At 37.2% G+C, this 17,101-nt stretch overlaps 1 protein-coding gene across 1 annotated transcript in view; it reads right to left on the reverse strand.

Annotated features, from left to right (window-relative positions):
- The window catches only part of ZNF519 (zinc finger protein 519), a 53,289-nt gene that overhangs the window by 15,378 nt on the left and 20,810 nt on the right, over positions 1-17,101 (reverse strand). Inside the window, 2 exon segments of the mRNA XM_074384237.1 lie at positions 265-685; positions 687-1,649. Coding sequence (XP_074240338.1) covers positions 265-685; positions 687-1,649 — 1,384 coding nt within the window.

Consider the following 17,101-nt stretch of genomic DNA (forward strand, 5'->3'; position numbering starts at 1 on the left):
CAGTTAATAAATAAATAAATAAATATACTGATTAGGGTAATTTACAGATGTGTTAGTATCTTCATTCTTTCTGTGGTGATAATTCTGATTTTTATTTAGACTTTATTTCTATTATATACTTTCTCACATTTATTGTACCTATAAAGTTTCTTCTAGCAAAAACTCTGATGTTTCCTAAGGTATATATTTTGAATAAGGTCTTTTACATTTATTACATTTGTATGTGCTCTCTGCTATGGGAAATGTTTGTCAAGTAAGATTTACACAATAGCTAAAGTCTTTGCTAATTGCTTTACATTTGTAAAAATTTTTTTTCTTATAATGTGGTGTATTAACTTTCTAATGTTGAGTAAGGTGTGAGCACCAGTTTATGGTTTTGGCACATTCTTTACACTTGCAATGTTTCTATCTGGTATGAATTATTTGATGTTGAGTAAGGGCTGAGTGTCTGTTAAAGGCCTTGCCACATTCTTTACATTTGAAAGGTTTCTCTCCAGTATGAATTCTCTGATGTTGACTAAGGTATGAGCTCCTGTTAAAAGCGTTCCCACATTCTTCACATTTGAAGACTTTCTCTCCAGTATGGATTCTCTGATGTTGAGTAAGGTGTGAGCCCCAGATAAAAGCTTTACCACATTCTTTACATTTGAAAGACTTCTCTCCAGTATGGATTCTCTGGTGTTGTAAGCTATGAGCCCCTGTTAAAAGCCTTGCCACATTCTTCACATTTGAAAGTTTTCTCTCCAGTATGGATTCTCTGATGTTGAGTAAGGTATGAACCCATGTTAAAAGCTTTGCCACATTCCTTACACTTGAAAGGTTTCTTTCCAGTATACATTCTCTGATGTTGCATAAGGTGTGAGCTTGTTAAAGGTTTGTCACACTTTTTACATTTGTAAGATTTCTTTCCAGCATGAATTTTCTGATGTCTAAGATGTAAGCCCCTGGTAAAACCTTTGCCACATACTTTACATTTCACTGATTTCTCTCCAGTGTTAATTATCTTAGGTCTCTTTAGATGTGATGATTGACTAAAGACTGTTATATATTTATTACATCTTTGTGAGATCTCTCCAATATAAATTCTTTGATACTGCATAAGTTTTGAGGATGGGTTAGAAGTTTTGCCACATTCATTACAGTTGTAAGGCTTTTCTTGAATATGGATACTTTGATGGAGAATAAGCTTTGAGGATTGATAATATACTTTCTCACATTCATTACATTTGTAACAGTTTTCTAGAAAATTAGTATTCTGATGTTTACTAATATTTGAGTCATGGTTAAAGTTTATCTAATTTTTATTACAAAAGACAGATTTTAGAAATTGATGTTGATATTTACTCACAGGAATACATGGTTCTGTAGGAACCTCAGGTTCTGACAGAAACTGAGGCTTCTTATAAAATATTCTGAAATGTTCTTCATCTCCTTATACAGTTAAATTTTTGTTATAAGTAGTTGTCAAATATTGGATGCATGAATTATAACATTCTTTTTGTCCTTCACCTTCATCTATACTTTTCCAGTTTTTCCATAAGCATAAAGTGTCAAGGCCACAGCTTCCATACCTTCCCAGTGTTGCTGTTTTGAATGAATCTTCTTTGCTTTGCTCTGGTAAAATGCCTTGGTTGTAATAAGATACATAGCTGAATAACTATTTATTCTACATACTGAATTCAGTTGAATATAACTGAATAACTAATTATTCTACATACTGAATTCAGTTGAATATACTTTACAAATCTAATATGAAATTTTCCCAAGCTGACAACATCAGCACAATGCCATAGCAGAAAACCAAGAAAGAATAGAGCAAGGTGGCTAAATAGAAGGTTTTGTAAGAATAAAGGTGAGCACTCATAGCACCTGGTTTTAACTTTGTACTACTCAAAGAGACACTAAAAGAGGGTAGAAAAGACAGTCTGGAATCACTAATGTCAACCTTTACGCATGCCCTGGCAGCAGTCACATGCTATGTAAATAGAAGCTGTATATTTGGGAGAGGAAGATCACTGGGACTGTAAGCATTGAACTCAGTGCTGCCCTATTATAGCAGAAAGCAAAACTGAAATAAATTAATCTGATAACTGCCATAGAGGGAGTATTTAAACTGACCCTGAGCAGAGGGGAACAACTCCTCCCAGTGATCAGAACTTGAGTTCTGGCAAGCCTCACTGTCACAGTCTGAAGTGGTTTGGGGCACTAAACAAACTTGAAAGGCAGTCTAGGTCAAAAGACTGCAACTCCCAGTTGAATCATAGTGCTGAACTGGGCTTAGAGCCAGTGAACCTGGGGGCCTCATTACCTTGTGAGATATAAGCTGTGGCAGTTAAGACAGTGCTTACACCACCCCTCCTCCAAACTGAGGCTGGACAGCTCACAGAGTCAAGAGACCATTTCCATCGACTTAAGACAGGAAAGAGTAAACAGGGCTTTGTCTTGCATTTTGGATACAAGCAAAGCCACCAGTCAGTTGTGGAGCCCCCTTTTAAGCCACGAGATTCTAGATAAAATTTCTATACATGTTGAGCTGGAAGAAAATCTGCTGCCTTGAATGAAAAAATCTGGTCATGACAAGACCCATCAACGGCTAAGTAAAGAGTCATTGGCCTGGAATAATCTGCAGTGATAACCAGGTAGTTTGCTGTGAGTTTCATTGAGACCCTGAGGCTTACTAGAATCAGGTGAGACTCAGCACATTCACAGCTGTGGTTGCTATAGGGAGAGACTGAAAAAGGTGGAGGAAAAGCAACAGAAGACTTCATCTTGCACCTTAGGTACCAGCATGACCAAAGGGAGGAAGAGCATAAAGTGGTCTCTTGGGAGGGGGTCCCTTATTACAGGCTTTGGCTCTTGGATGGCACTTCTGGACATGTGCTGGGGCAGAAGGGACACCACTGACCAAAATGTGAGTACCAGACCAACCATCATTCACTAAAAGCAAATTAAAGAGTACTTGAACCTTAAGGGAACATTGGTGATAGCCTGAAAATATTTCCAAAGGGCCTGTGGTGATAGTAGCAATGGGATAGGGCTCCTCTGCCTGTGGAATAAGGAGGAAAAAATGGGAAGAACTGAATCTTCCCATTTTAATTGCAGCTCTACCACAGTACAGAACACAAAATAGACTCCTAAAATTATTGACTCAAGCCCCTGGCTCCTGGATGGCACCACTGCACTTCCCCAGAGCCTGAAGGAACTCTGAAGGAAAGGATACAAGCCTGGCTGGCTTACCACCTACAGATTACAAAGCCCCAGGACCTTGAGCAATTATTGGTGGTACCAGGTAGTGATTACAGCTCACCCTGGATAAGATCAAGTGCTTTGATAGTTTTAGGTTTGACCCACTGCAATGCTAGAGATGACAACAGAAGACAAACTTCTAGGCAGACAGGGATGGGTCCCTGGTGAAACTTGACATTCAAGAGAAGGATAGTCTAAAGCATGAAAACTAAGCTACCAGTTCAGAAAGAATTCACAGACTGGAGTGAGAACTTCCATCCCTGTCTAACCCACTCTCTCTCTATATTGCTTCTTTGAGAATGGTGCCTTTTTAACAAATTTAATGGCACCTTTTCCAAGCCCATCATGAACCAATCAGCATGTATTCTCCCATTCCAAACTCATAAAATTCCTGGACTCAACTTCACAGATGGCTAACCACTTTCGGGTTCCCTCTTGCTGTTGAGAGCTTTCCTTTAGCTCAGCAAATTCTACTCTTCCTTACCCCTCTCTGGTATCCATGTACATTATTCCTCTTGATAGCACTGTAGGATAGAAACCCGGAACTAGGTGAACTGCAGGAGCAAATGAGCTGTAACCCTCCTGCTCGCCAAGCTGTAGGTGATGGGTGTAAAAAAGCTGTAACACTCCTGCCCGCTGAACTACATAAGTAAAAACATGCGACATCAGTTCTTGTGGTACCCCATCCTAAACTACAGGTAGCTCAGAACAAAGAAATGCTTGTTTGGGAGAAAGTTAGGGGAAGAGAACAAGAATCTCTGACTGGTAATCCAGAGAATTTTTCCAGATCTAATATTATTACGGTGGTACCTCTATGAGTCTGAAAGAATCAGTGTTACTAAACTTGGGGTGCCCCCAATGCAGATATTTAAGATAACAACACGCAAGTCCTTTTGAATACCTGCAAAGCCTTCCCAAGAAAAGGTACAAACAAACCCAGACTGCAAAGACAATGAATAATTATCTCCTTAACTGCAATAAATAACTCCTTAATGCCTAGACACAGACGAAAATGTATAAGCTTCATGACCATCCAAGAAAACATGACCTAACTAAGTAAACTAAAGAAAGCACCAGGGACCAGTACTGGAGAAACAGATATGTGATCTGACAAACTGACCATTCAAAATAGCTGTGGAGGAGAGGCCAAGATGGCTGACTAAAAAAAGCAGCAGCAATCGGAAGCTCCCATTGAAAAGAACCATAGCAGTGTGCGAATCTCCAGTGGCAACTGAGGTATCCAGATTCTGTCATCAGAACTGATTAGGCAGCTAGTGTGACCCACAGAGAGGAAGAAATAGCAGTGTGGTGTGGCAGTCCACCTGAAAGCCACATGGGGCAGGGAAGCCCCTACCCTCAAGCTGCCAAGGGAGTTGATGAGTGACTGTGCTATCCAGCCTGAGAAACCATGTGTTTTCCATGGAACTGTGCAACCCAAGGGTCAGAAAATCCAGCTTCTGAATCCACATCACTGGGGCCTAGGATCCCAACCATGGAGCCATGCAGATTCTCACCAGCCACTCAGCTACAATTTGCTTAAGCCTTTGGCCAGGACCACAGCTGCAGCTGTCGGCTGTCAAAGCCATTTGTGCTCTTTGGAGGAGGGGCAGCAGTCAACACTGGGACTGAGAGCTGCCTAACACACTAGGCTCCCAGGGTGGGGAAAGGTTGGCAGCCATCTGTATAGCTTCAGCCCACACTTTACCCCTGCTGGAGCCAGGGAGGCTAAATGGCTGTGTCTCAAGAGGTATCCCCCACAGTCCGACACACTGGCTGTGTCAGACTGTGGCCAGAGTGCCTCTTCATGCCTAACCCTGACCCATCCCTCCTCATTGGGTAGGACCTCCCTGCAGGAACTGCAAGAACTCCAGCAACAGCTCAGGGACAGAACTCTGATCTCCCTGAGCCTGAGATCCTAGGGGGAGGGGTGACCACAGTCTCCACGGACCAACAGATACTGTCTTTCCTACTGTGAGTTCTGAGGAATCTGGGCAGTCCAGATAAGTGATTCCCTGCAGCGAAACACAGCCTCTCCACCAAAGGACAGTCACAGTGATTCATTAAACAAACAGGTCCTGCTCCATGTGCCACCCAACTGAGACCCTCCAACTGGAGTTGTCAGACGCCTTATACAGGAGCATTCCTACTGGCATTAAGTTGGTGCACCTCACAGAGGAAGGAGCAGGCACCCGTATTTGCTATTCTCCAGCATCCTCAAGTGACTCCATATTGCTAGGTGTGGGAGCGAACCAGATCAATAGGGCCTGAAGTGAACCAACAGCAAAATGCAGCAGCCCTACAGGAGAGGGAACTGACCATTAAAGGAAAAACAAAAACAGAAAGCAACAACAGCATCATAAACAACAACAAAAACCTGATCCAAGAATCAACATCTTCAAAGATTGAAACTAGACAAACTAATGAAGATGAGAGAAAAGAAATCAACAAAAAAAGGCTGAAAGCCCAAAAGGCCAGAGTGCTTCTTCTCCTCCAAATGATCGCAATGCCTCTCCAGCAAGGGTACAGAACTGGGCAGAGGGTGAAATGGACAAACTGACAGAAGGTTTTAGAAGGTGGGTAATAACAAACTCTGCTGAGCACATTCTAATTCAATGAAAAGAAGTGAAGAACCTTGGTAAAAGGTTACAAGAGCTGCTAAGTAGAATAATCAGTGTAGAGGGAAACATAAATAACCCGATGGAGCTGAAAAACACAGTGAAAAAACTTTGTGAAGCATACAAGTATCAATAGCTGAATCAACCAAATGGAATAAAGGATATGAGTTTGAAGACCATCTTGTTGAAATAAGGCATGTGGACAAGATTAGAGAAAAAAGAAGAAAAAGGAAAGAACAAAACCTCAGAGAACTATGTAAAAACACCTAACCAATGACTGACTGCTGTACATGAAAGAGATGGGAAGAATGTAACCAATCTGGAAAACACATTTCAGAATATAATCTAAGAGAATTACTCCAACATATCAAGACAGGCCAACACTGAAATTCAGAAAATACAGAGAACACTAAGATACTCCAAGAGAAGATCAATCCCAAGACAAATCATCATCAGATTCTCCAAGGTGGAAATGAAGGAAAAAATGCTAAAAGTAGCTAGAGAGAAAGGCCAGGTCACCTACAAAGGGAATCCTATCAGACTAACAACAGACCTATCAGCAGAAACCCTATAAGCCAGAAAAGAGTGAGGGCCAATATTCAACATTCCTAAACAATTTTCAACACAGAATTTCATATCCAGTTAAACTAAGCTTCATAAGTGAAGGATAATTAAAATCCTTTTCAGACAATCCTGAGGGATTTCATCTCCACCAGGCCTGCCTTGCAAGAGCTCCTGGAGGAAGCACTACATACGGAAAGGAAAACTGATACCAGCCACTGCAAAAACACATCAAGATATAAAGACCAATGACACTATGAAAAAACTATATCAACTAGTGTGAAAAAATAACCAAATAGCATCATGAAGACAGTATCAAATTCAGACATAACAATATTAATCTTAAATGTAAATAGACAAAATGCCCCAATTAAAAGATACAGACTGGCAAATTGGATAAAGTCAAGACCCTTCAGTGTGCTGTATTCAGGAGACCCATCTCAGGTGCAAAGACAAACCAGCTCAAAAAAGGGACGGAGAAAAATTTATCAAGGCAAAAAAAAAAAAAAAAAAGCAGGTATTACAAATGATCTTACTCTATATCTGTAGATGTAGACATCTAAGAACACTATGAAAAAACTGAAATCATAACAGTCTCTAGGACAATTTGGTTACACAGTGTAACCAAATTAGAATTCAGGATTAAGAAATTCACACAAAACCACAAGACAACATGGAAATTGAACCGCCTGCTCCTAGTCTCTGAGAAAACAGACTTTAAACCAACCAAAATAAAAAAAAAGATTTTTTTAAAAAGAAAAAACATAGAAAGACATTACATAATGGCAAAGGGATCAATTCACCAAGAGCAAACTATCCTAAATATATATGCACCCAATAGAGAAGCACCTAGATTCATAAAACAAGTTCTTAACGACCTACAGAGAAACTTAGACTCCCACACAACCCACTGTCAATATCAGACAGATCAATGGGACAGAAAATTAACAAGGATAATCAGGACTTGAACTCAATTCTGGATCAAGTGGACCTAACTAAGAGACACATACAGAACCCTCCACACGAAATCAACAGAATATATATTCTTCTCAGTGCCACATGGCACTTATTCTAAAATTGACCACACAATTGAAAGTAAAACACTCCTCAGCAAATGCAGAAAAACTGAAATCATAACAGTCTCTTAGACGACAGTGCAATCAAATTAGACCTCAGGATTAAGAAACTCACTCAAAACCACATGACTACATGGAACTTGAACAAGCTGCTCCTGAATGACTCCTTGTTACATAATGAAAGTAAGGCAAAAATAATGAAATTCTTTGAAACCAATGAGAACAAAGAGTCAATATAATAGAATTTCTGGGATACAGCTAAAACAGTGTTAAGAGGGAAATTTATAACACTAAATGCCCACATCAGAAAGCTAGCAAGATCTAAAATCGACACCCTAACATCACAATTAAAAGAGCTAGAGAAGCAAGAACAAATCCAAAAGCTAGCAGATGACAAGAAATAAATAAGATTGAAACAGAACTAAAGGAGGCAGAGACCTGAAATACCCTTCACAAAAAAATAAATATAAAAAGTCAGTGAATCCAGGGGCAGGTTTTTGAAAAAAATAACAAAACAAACAGACTGCTAGCTAGACTACACAAGAAAAAAAATAATCAAATAGACACAATAACAAATGATAAAGGGAATATCACCACTGATCCCACAGACACACAAACCACCATCAGAGAATATTATAAATATCTCTTTGCAAGTAAAACAGAAAATTTACAAGAAATAGACAAATTCCTGGACACATAAACCCTCCCAAAACTAAAACAGGAAGAAGTTGAATCCCTGAATAGACCAATAACATGTTCTGGATTTGAGGCAGTAATTAATAGCCTATCAGTGAAAAAAAGTGCAGGACAAGATATCCATCATAGCTGAATTCTACCAGAAATACAAAGAACTGGTGCTATTCCTTCAGAAACTATTCCAAACTACTGAAAAGGAGGGACTCCTCCAGCATCATCCTGTTATCAAATGAGGCAAGTATCATCCTGATACCAAAAGCTGGCAGAGACACAACAAAAAAACACAACTTCAGGCCAATATCCTTAATGAACATTGATTGATATGGAAATCCTCAATAAAATAATGGCAAACCAAATACAGCAGCACATCAAAAAGCTTATCCACCACAATCAAGTAAGCTTCATTCCTGGGATACAAGGCTGGTTCAGCATACACAAATCAATAAATATAATCCATCACGTAAAGAGAACCAATGACAAAAAACACGATTATCTCAATAAAGGAAGAAAAAGCCTTTGATAAAATACAACATCTCTTCTTGTTAAAAACTCTCAATAAACTAGGTATTGATGGAACATCTCTCAAAATTGTAAGAGCTATTTATGACAAACCCACAGCCAATATCATACTAAATGGACAAAAGCTGGAAGCATTCCCTTTGAAAATCAGAACAAGACAAGGATGCATGCCCTCTCTTACCACTCCTATTCAACATAGTATCTGAGGTTCTGGCCAGGGCGATTGTGGGAATTCAGTCAGGATGGTATGAAAAGTTGTAAGAGAATTATAAAGTTACAGGAAATAGTCACAAAACTTTTTGGAAGGCCACGTTTGTATAGTTTCAGTAGAAGGTCTGGCTGAAGGCAGCCTAATCTTCTTTACCTTGAGTTGATAAAAAAGCAAATAACAAGGGAATGTAGAGGAGATTATCCAAGTAACTTGTTTACTCATGTGGTCCTAAAACTAACCTTTAATCATTCACAGGCAGGATGGCTCTCTCCGGGGGAGGGTGACCAGGTTTGTTACCCACATGCTTCAGGCATTGGAACCTGGCCTTTAATCATTATCCACAAATTTGTTAACTCAGAGCTTCTGTTATTAAATCTATACTGAATAAATGCCGGCAGAGCCCATGAGTTGGGGCCATGGCTGCCATCTCTCTCAGCAGTGTCTGTGAGTGGTCAATGGACCCCTAAGCCTACTCTTTCACTGATACCTGTGTTTGAGTGCATTCATTCATCCTTTGATGGGTCAGGGTCTGCGGTTGAACCTGGAAGGCAATCAGGCAAGAAAAAAAGGGTATTCAAATAAAAAGGAAGTCAAATAGTCTGTTTTCAGATGACATGATTCTATATTTAGAAAACCCCATTGTCTCAGCCCAAAAACTCCTTAAGTGAGCAACTTCAGGAAAGTCTCAGGATACAAAAGTGATGTGCAACCATCACAAGCATTTGCTATACACCAACAGCAGACAAGCGGAGAGCCAAATTATGGGTGAACTCCCATTCACAATTGCCACAAAGAGAATAAAATATCTAGGAATAAAGCCAACAAGGAATGTGAAGGACCTCTTCAAGGAGACCTACAAACCATTCCTCAAGGAAATAAGAGTACACAAGCAAATGGAAAACATTCCATCCTCATGGATAGGAAGAATCAATATTGTGAAAATGGCTATATTTCCCAAAGTAATTTATAGATTCAATGCTATTCCCATCAAACTACCATTGAAATTCTTCACAGAACTAGGAAAAACTACTTTAAATTTCTTATGGAACCAAAAAAGAGCCCACATAGCCAAAACAATCTTAAGAAAAAATAACAAAGCTGGAGGCATCAAACTACCTGACTTCAAATGATACTTCAATGGTACAGTAACCAAAACAGCATGGTACTCGTACCAAAACAGACCTATAGACCAATGAAACAATAGAGAGACTTTAGAAATAACACCACACATCTACAATGATGTGATCTTCGACAAGTCTGACAATAACAAGCAATAGGAAAAAGATTCCCTATTAAATAAATAATTCTGAGAAAACTAGCTAGCCATATGCAGAAAACTAAAACTGGATCCCTTCCTTACACCTTATACAAAAATTAACTCAAGATGGATTAAAGACTAAATGTAAAAACCAAAACCATCGAAACCCTAGAAGAAAACCTAGGCAATACCATTCAGGACACAGGCATGGGCAAAGACTTCATGATGTAAACACGAGAAGCAACTGTAACAAAAGCCAAAATAGAGAAATGGGATCTAATTAAACTAAAGAGCTCCTGCACAGCAAAAGAAACTATCATCGAAGTGAAAAGACAACCTACAGAATGGAAGAAAATTTTTGCAACCTACCCATCTGACAAAGATTTAATATCCAGAATTTACAAGAAACTTAAACAAACTTACAAGAAAAATAATCCACCAATCCACCAAAAAGTGGACAAAGGATATGAACAGATACTTCTCAAAAGAAGACATTTACATGGCCAACACACCTATGAAAAAAAGCTCAACCTCACTGGTCATTACAGAAATGCAAATCAAAACCACAATGAGATATCATCTCACGCCAGTGAGAATGGCAATTATCGAACAGTCAAGAAGCAATAGATGCTGGTAAGGCTGTGGAGAAATAGGAATGCTTTTACGCTGTTGGTGGGAATGTAAATCAGTTCAACCATTCTGGAAGACAGTGTGGAGATTGCTCAAGGATCTAAAACCAGAAATAACATATGATCCAGCAATCCCATTACTGGGTATATAACCCAAAGGATTATAAATCATTCTCCTATAAAGATACATGCACATGTACGTTTACTGCAGCACTATTTACAATAGCAAAAACATGGAACTGACCCAAATGCGCACATTAATAGACTGGATAATATATGCAGCCATAAAAAGAAAGAGATCATGTCTTTTGCAGGAACATGGATGAAGCTGGAAGCCATCATCCTCAGCAAACTAACACAGGATTGGAAAACCAACCACCACAGGTTCTTACTCATAAGTGGGAGCTGAACAATGAGAACACTTGAAAACAGGAAGGGGAACAACACACATCAAGGCCAGTCAAGGTGTGGGAGCTGAGGGGAGGAAGAACATTAGGACAAATAGCGAATGCATATGGGGTTTAAAACCTAGATGATGAGTTGATAAGTGCAGTAAAGCACCAAAGGATACATATAACTATGTAACACACCTACATGTCCTGTACTTGTATCCTGGAACTTAAAGTACAATAAAAATTGAAAAATTGAAAAATAAAACAACAAAATACCCGTGGAAATTTCAAGATATTCAAGATAACACAGATAAATAGTTAAAAATTTTACCAGCTAAATTTAACAAAGAGAATGAAATAATTCAAAAGAATCAAGTAGAAACTCTGGACTCCCAAAAGGCAACTAAAATACTATAGTATCAAAACCTTAAAAAGCAGAATTGACCAGGGAGAAAAAAGATTTCGTGAGCTTGAAGACAGACTATATAAAAATATACAGCAGCCAAAATTAAAAAAAACAATTTAAAAAATGAAGCATACCTACATGACCTAGAAAATAGCTGCAAAAAGGCAAATCTAAGAGTTATTGGCTTTAAAGAGGAGGTAGGGAGACACGAGTAGACAGTGTATTGAAAATGATAATAGAGAACTTCCCAAACTTAAAAGAAAATGAGACATTAATATGTAAGTACAGGAAGGTTACAGAATGTCAAGTTGATGTAATCCAAAGATTTCCTTGAGGCATTTAATAATTAAACCTCCAAAGATCCATGATATAAAAATAATTCTAAAAGGAGCAAGAGAAACATAATCAACAACATACAATGGAGATTGAATATATCTGTTAGTAGACTTCCATGGGAAACTTACAGGCCAGAAATTGACATGACATATTTAGAGTGCTGAAAGAAAAACGTTTATGCTAAAATAGTATATCTGACAAAAATATCCATCAAACAAAAAGAAATAGTTCCTCAAAAAAAATTGAGGTATCTCATCATCATCAGACCTATCCTACAAAAAATTATGTAAAAAATACTTTAATGAAAAAGAGAATCATGTTAATGTGCAAGAAGAAATCATCTAAAGGTACAAAAATCACTGATAATAAGTACAAAAAAAACTATAGAATATTATGTAACATTGTAACTGTGGTATGTAAACTACCTGTAAATAGAAAGATTAAATGATAAACCAAACAAAACTAATAACTACAACTTCTCAAGACACAGTAAAATAAAATATAGATATAAACAACAAAAATTAAAAGTTGAAGGACAAAGTTAAGGTGTAGAGTTTGTATTAGTTTTCTTTTTCTTGTTTGTTTACAAGAAGTATTAATTTGTTTTCAGCTTAAAGTAATGTGTTATAGGCTGGGTACAGAGGCTCATACCTGTAATCACAGCAGTTTGGGAGGCCAAGGAGGGCAGATCACAAGGTCAAGAGCTCAAGACCATCCTGGCCAACATGGTGAAACCCTATCTCTACTAAAAATACAAAAATTAGCTGGACGTGGTGGCACACACCTGTAGTCCCAGCTACTTGGGAGCCTGAGGCAGGAGAATCGATTGAACCCAGGTGGCAGAGGCTGCAGTGAGCCAAGATCATGCCACTGCACTCCAGCCTGGCGACAGAGCAAGACCCTGTTTCAAAAAATAAAAATAAATAAAAATGTGTCATAAAATAGTATTTTCAAGCTCATGGTAACCTCAAATTGAAAAACAACAACAACAAAAAAATTAAGTTATCGCACCAGAGAAAATCACCTTCAGTAAAAGGAAGACAAAAGAGAGACAGAAGATGAGAAAACAAATAATAAAATGGCAGGAGTAAGTTTGTAATCAATAACAACATTGTATGTAAATGGACTAAACTCTCCAATCAAAAGACACAAAGCGGCTAAGTGGATAAAAAATTAAGACCCAGTGATTTGTTGCCTACAAGAAACACACTTCAACTATAAATACATACATAGATTAAAAAGATTTTAAAAATCTACATCGATGAAAACAAAAAAGCAGTAGTAGCTGTACTTAGACAAAAGAGATTTCAAGACAAAACTATAAGAGAAAAAGACAGTCACTATATAACAATAATGAGATTAATTCAGCAAGAGGATATAAGAATGGTACATACATATGCACCCAACACTGGAGTACTTAGATATATTAAGCCAATATTATTAGAGCTAAAGGGAGAGATAGGCCCCAATATAATAATACCTGGAGACTTCAACAACCCACTTTCAGCACTGGATAGCTCTTCCAGACAGAAAATCAACAAAGAAACATCAGGCCTAATGTGTGCTATAAACCAAATGGACATAACAGATATTTACAGAACATTTTATCCAATGGCTTCAGAACGTACATTCTTCTCTGCAGTGCATGCACCATTTTCATGGACAGACTATATGATAGGTCACAAAACAAGTTTTAAAATATTTTTAAAATTAAAATAATATCAAGCATCTTTCCGACTACAAAGAAAAAAACCCTAGAAATCAATAAAAAGAAAAATTTTGGAAACTACACAAGCACAAAGAATTTAAACAATATGCTCTTGAAACATCAGTGGGTCAATTAGGAAATTAATAATTGAAATATTTATGAAATATATTATAATGGAAATACATGAAAACAGGATATACAATAAAAGCAGTACTAAAATATAGATTGTTTATAACTAAAAGTGTCTACATAAAAAAATTCAAATAAGAAACTTCATGACAGATTTAATGCAATTTCCATGAAAATACCACCAGTGTTCTTCACAGAACTAGAAAAAACAACCTAAAATTAATATGGAGCAAAAAAGATCCTATGTAGCCAAAGTAATACTAACCAAAACAAATAAATAAAAAAGCTTGAGGCATCACATTACCCTAATTCAAATTATACTGTAAGACAATAAGTTCCCAAAACAGCATGGTATTGGTATAAAAATAGACATATAGACCAATGAAGCATAAAAGAGAGTCCAGAATTTAAGCCAAATACAGGCAGCTAGTCTTAACTAATCATTAATAAGGTATACAAAGACATAAATTGGGAAAGAAGACCCTATTCAATAAATGGTGTGAGAAAAACTGGCAAGCCACACATAGAAGAATAAAACTGGATCTGCATCTCTTACCTTTTACAAATATCACCTCAAGATGGACGGATCAACGACTTAAATAGAAGGTCTGAAAGCATGCAAATTCTAAAAGATAACATATAAAAAACTCTTCTGGACATTGATTTAGGCAAAAAAAATCATGACTAAGACCCCAAAAGCAAATGCAATGAAAACAAAAACAAATAAATGGAGCCTAATTAAACGAAAACGCTTCTGCACAGCAAAAGAAATAAGCAGCAGAATATACAGACAACCCACAGAGTAGGGGAAAATATTTGCAAACTATGCATCTGACAAAAAACTAGTATCCAGAATCTATAAGGAATTCAAAGAAATTAGAAAAATAACAAGTAATAAACCCATCAAAAGGTGGACAAAAAAGACAAATACATATTTTTTGAAAAGAGGATATGCAAACAGGTAACAATAACCTAAAAATGCAACATCATTAATCAGGGAAATACAAATAAAAACCACAACTAGATATCAACTTACTCCTACAAAAATGGCCATTAATTCAGACATCAAGAAAATAGCAGATGTTGGCATGGATGTGGTGAAATGGGAACAACTTCTACATTTCTGGTGGGGATATAAATTAGTACAACCACTATGAAAAACAGTGTGGTGATTTCTTAAAGAACTAGAAGCAGAACTGCCTTTTGATTCAGCATTTTTTCCTTTGTGTAGATACACTACTGGGTATCTACACACACACAAAAAAAGTCATTGTATGAAAAAGACATATGCCCGCCCATGTGAAGGGCAGCACAACTCACAATTGCAAAGACATGGAACAAACCTCAGTGCCCATGAACGAATGAGTGGATTTTTTTTAAAAAAAATTGTATATATACAGTATGGAATACTACTCAGTCATAAAAACAAATAGAATAATGTCTTTTGTGGCAACTTGGATGGCGCTGTAGGCCATTATTCTAAGTGAAACAACTCAGCTATGAAAAACTAGATAGTGTATGTTCTTACTTATAAGTGGGAGCTAATCTGTGAGGCTGCAAAGGCGTAAGAATAACGTAATAGACTTTGGAGATTTGAAGGGGAAGGTGGGGAGGTGGGTGAGGGATAAAAAAACTACATATTAAGTACAGTGTACACTACTCATATGACAGGAGCACTAAAATCTCAGAAATTACACAAAAGAATTTATCCATGTAATGAAAAACCACCTGTACTTCCAAAACGATTCATTTATTTTAAGAAAAACCTAATGATGTATCATAGAGAGCTAGAAAAACAAAAGCAAACCAAACCAAAATTAGAAGAAAAGAAATAATAAAGATCAAAGCAGAAATAAATGAATTTGAAATAAAGAAAATAGAAAAGGTCAACAAACTGCAAAGTTGTTTTCTGGAAAACAAAACAAAATAAACAAAAACTTGACATACCTTTAGTCAGACTAAGAAAAAAAAGAAAACTCAGCTGGTCACGTTAGCTAATCCCTGTAATCCCAGCACTTTAGAAGACCGAGGCAGGTGGATCACCTGAGGTCAGGAATTCAAGAGCAGCCTGATCAACATAACAAAACCCTGTCTCTACTAAAAAATACAAGTGTTAGCTGGGCATGGTTATGGGTGCCTGTAATCCCACCTGTTCAGAGGCTGAGGCAGGAAGAATTGCTTGAACCCAGGAGGCAGCGGTTGCAGTGAGCCAAGATAGTGCCAATCCATTCCAGCCTTGCCAACACAGTGAGACTCCATCTCAAAAAAAAAAAAAAAAAAAAAAGAAAGAAAGAAAAAAAAGAAAAAACAGAAGACTCAAATAAATAATATCAAAGATCAGATAAAAATGGAGACATTTCAGCTCTACAAGTTATAATGCAGAAATTCCAAAGATTATTGGTGGCTACTATGAGCAGATAGATGCCATAAATTGGAAAATCTAGAACAAATGAATAAATTTCTGGCCACAGAGAACCTACCAAGATTGAATTATTATGAAATCTCAAGTCCAACCTTAAAATGATTTTAGACAGCAGGTCCTAGTCAGTTCCCTCTATTTTCACCCATTCTACTCACAAGCCATATTGTTCTGATTAGTGGTATTGTCTTGACTCACATATCTGATCCAAATAAAGGTAGCTGCTGATCAAAAAGAAAACAAGAAACAAAGAAATATTTGCTTTCCTTTCCACAATTTCATGAATGTTATTGTTTTATATTTCCTGTTTAGATCTTTTTCCCATATGAGTATCTAATTGATCTATTACTTTTTATTGAAAACACCAATTCACTTCTCTACTGCAGTGACACCTGTCGTAAATTAAACCTCCATATCTATATATACGGCTATGCTTCTGAGCACTCTATTGTGTTTGTTTGATCTATCTGTCTATCCTTGTGTCAGTACAACACTGTCTTAATAAATGTAACTCAATAACAACAAAAAAAAGACCCATAATTAAAAGACTCCCATTAAAGAAAAGCCTGAAATCTGATGCCTTCACTAAATTCAACCGAACGTGTACAAAACTATTAGCAATCCTACTTAAAACTATTCCAAAACAGAGAAGGAGGAAATACTTCCAACCTTATTCTATAAGGTAAGCATTAGTCTCATACTAAAACTACACAAATGCATAGCAAAAAATCAACAGGCCAATATCAGCAATAGATGCAAAATTTCTCATAAAAATACAGGCAAGCAAAATTCAGCAATAGATTAAAAAGAATATTATTCCTCATGATCAAGTAGGATTTATCCCAGGAATGCAAAGATACTTCAACATATGTAAATCAATTAATGTAATACATCATATCA

Source organism: Saimiri boliviensis, chromosome 13 (assembly GCF_048565385.1).
Source record: "Saimiri boliviensis isolate mSaiBol1 chromosome 13, mSaiBol1.pri, whole genome shotgun sequence".
NCBI lineage: Eukaryota > Metazoa > Chordata > Mammalia > Primates > Cebidae > Saimiri > Saimiri boliviensis.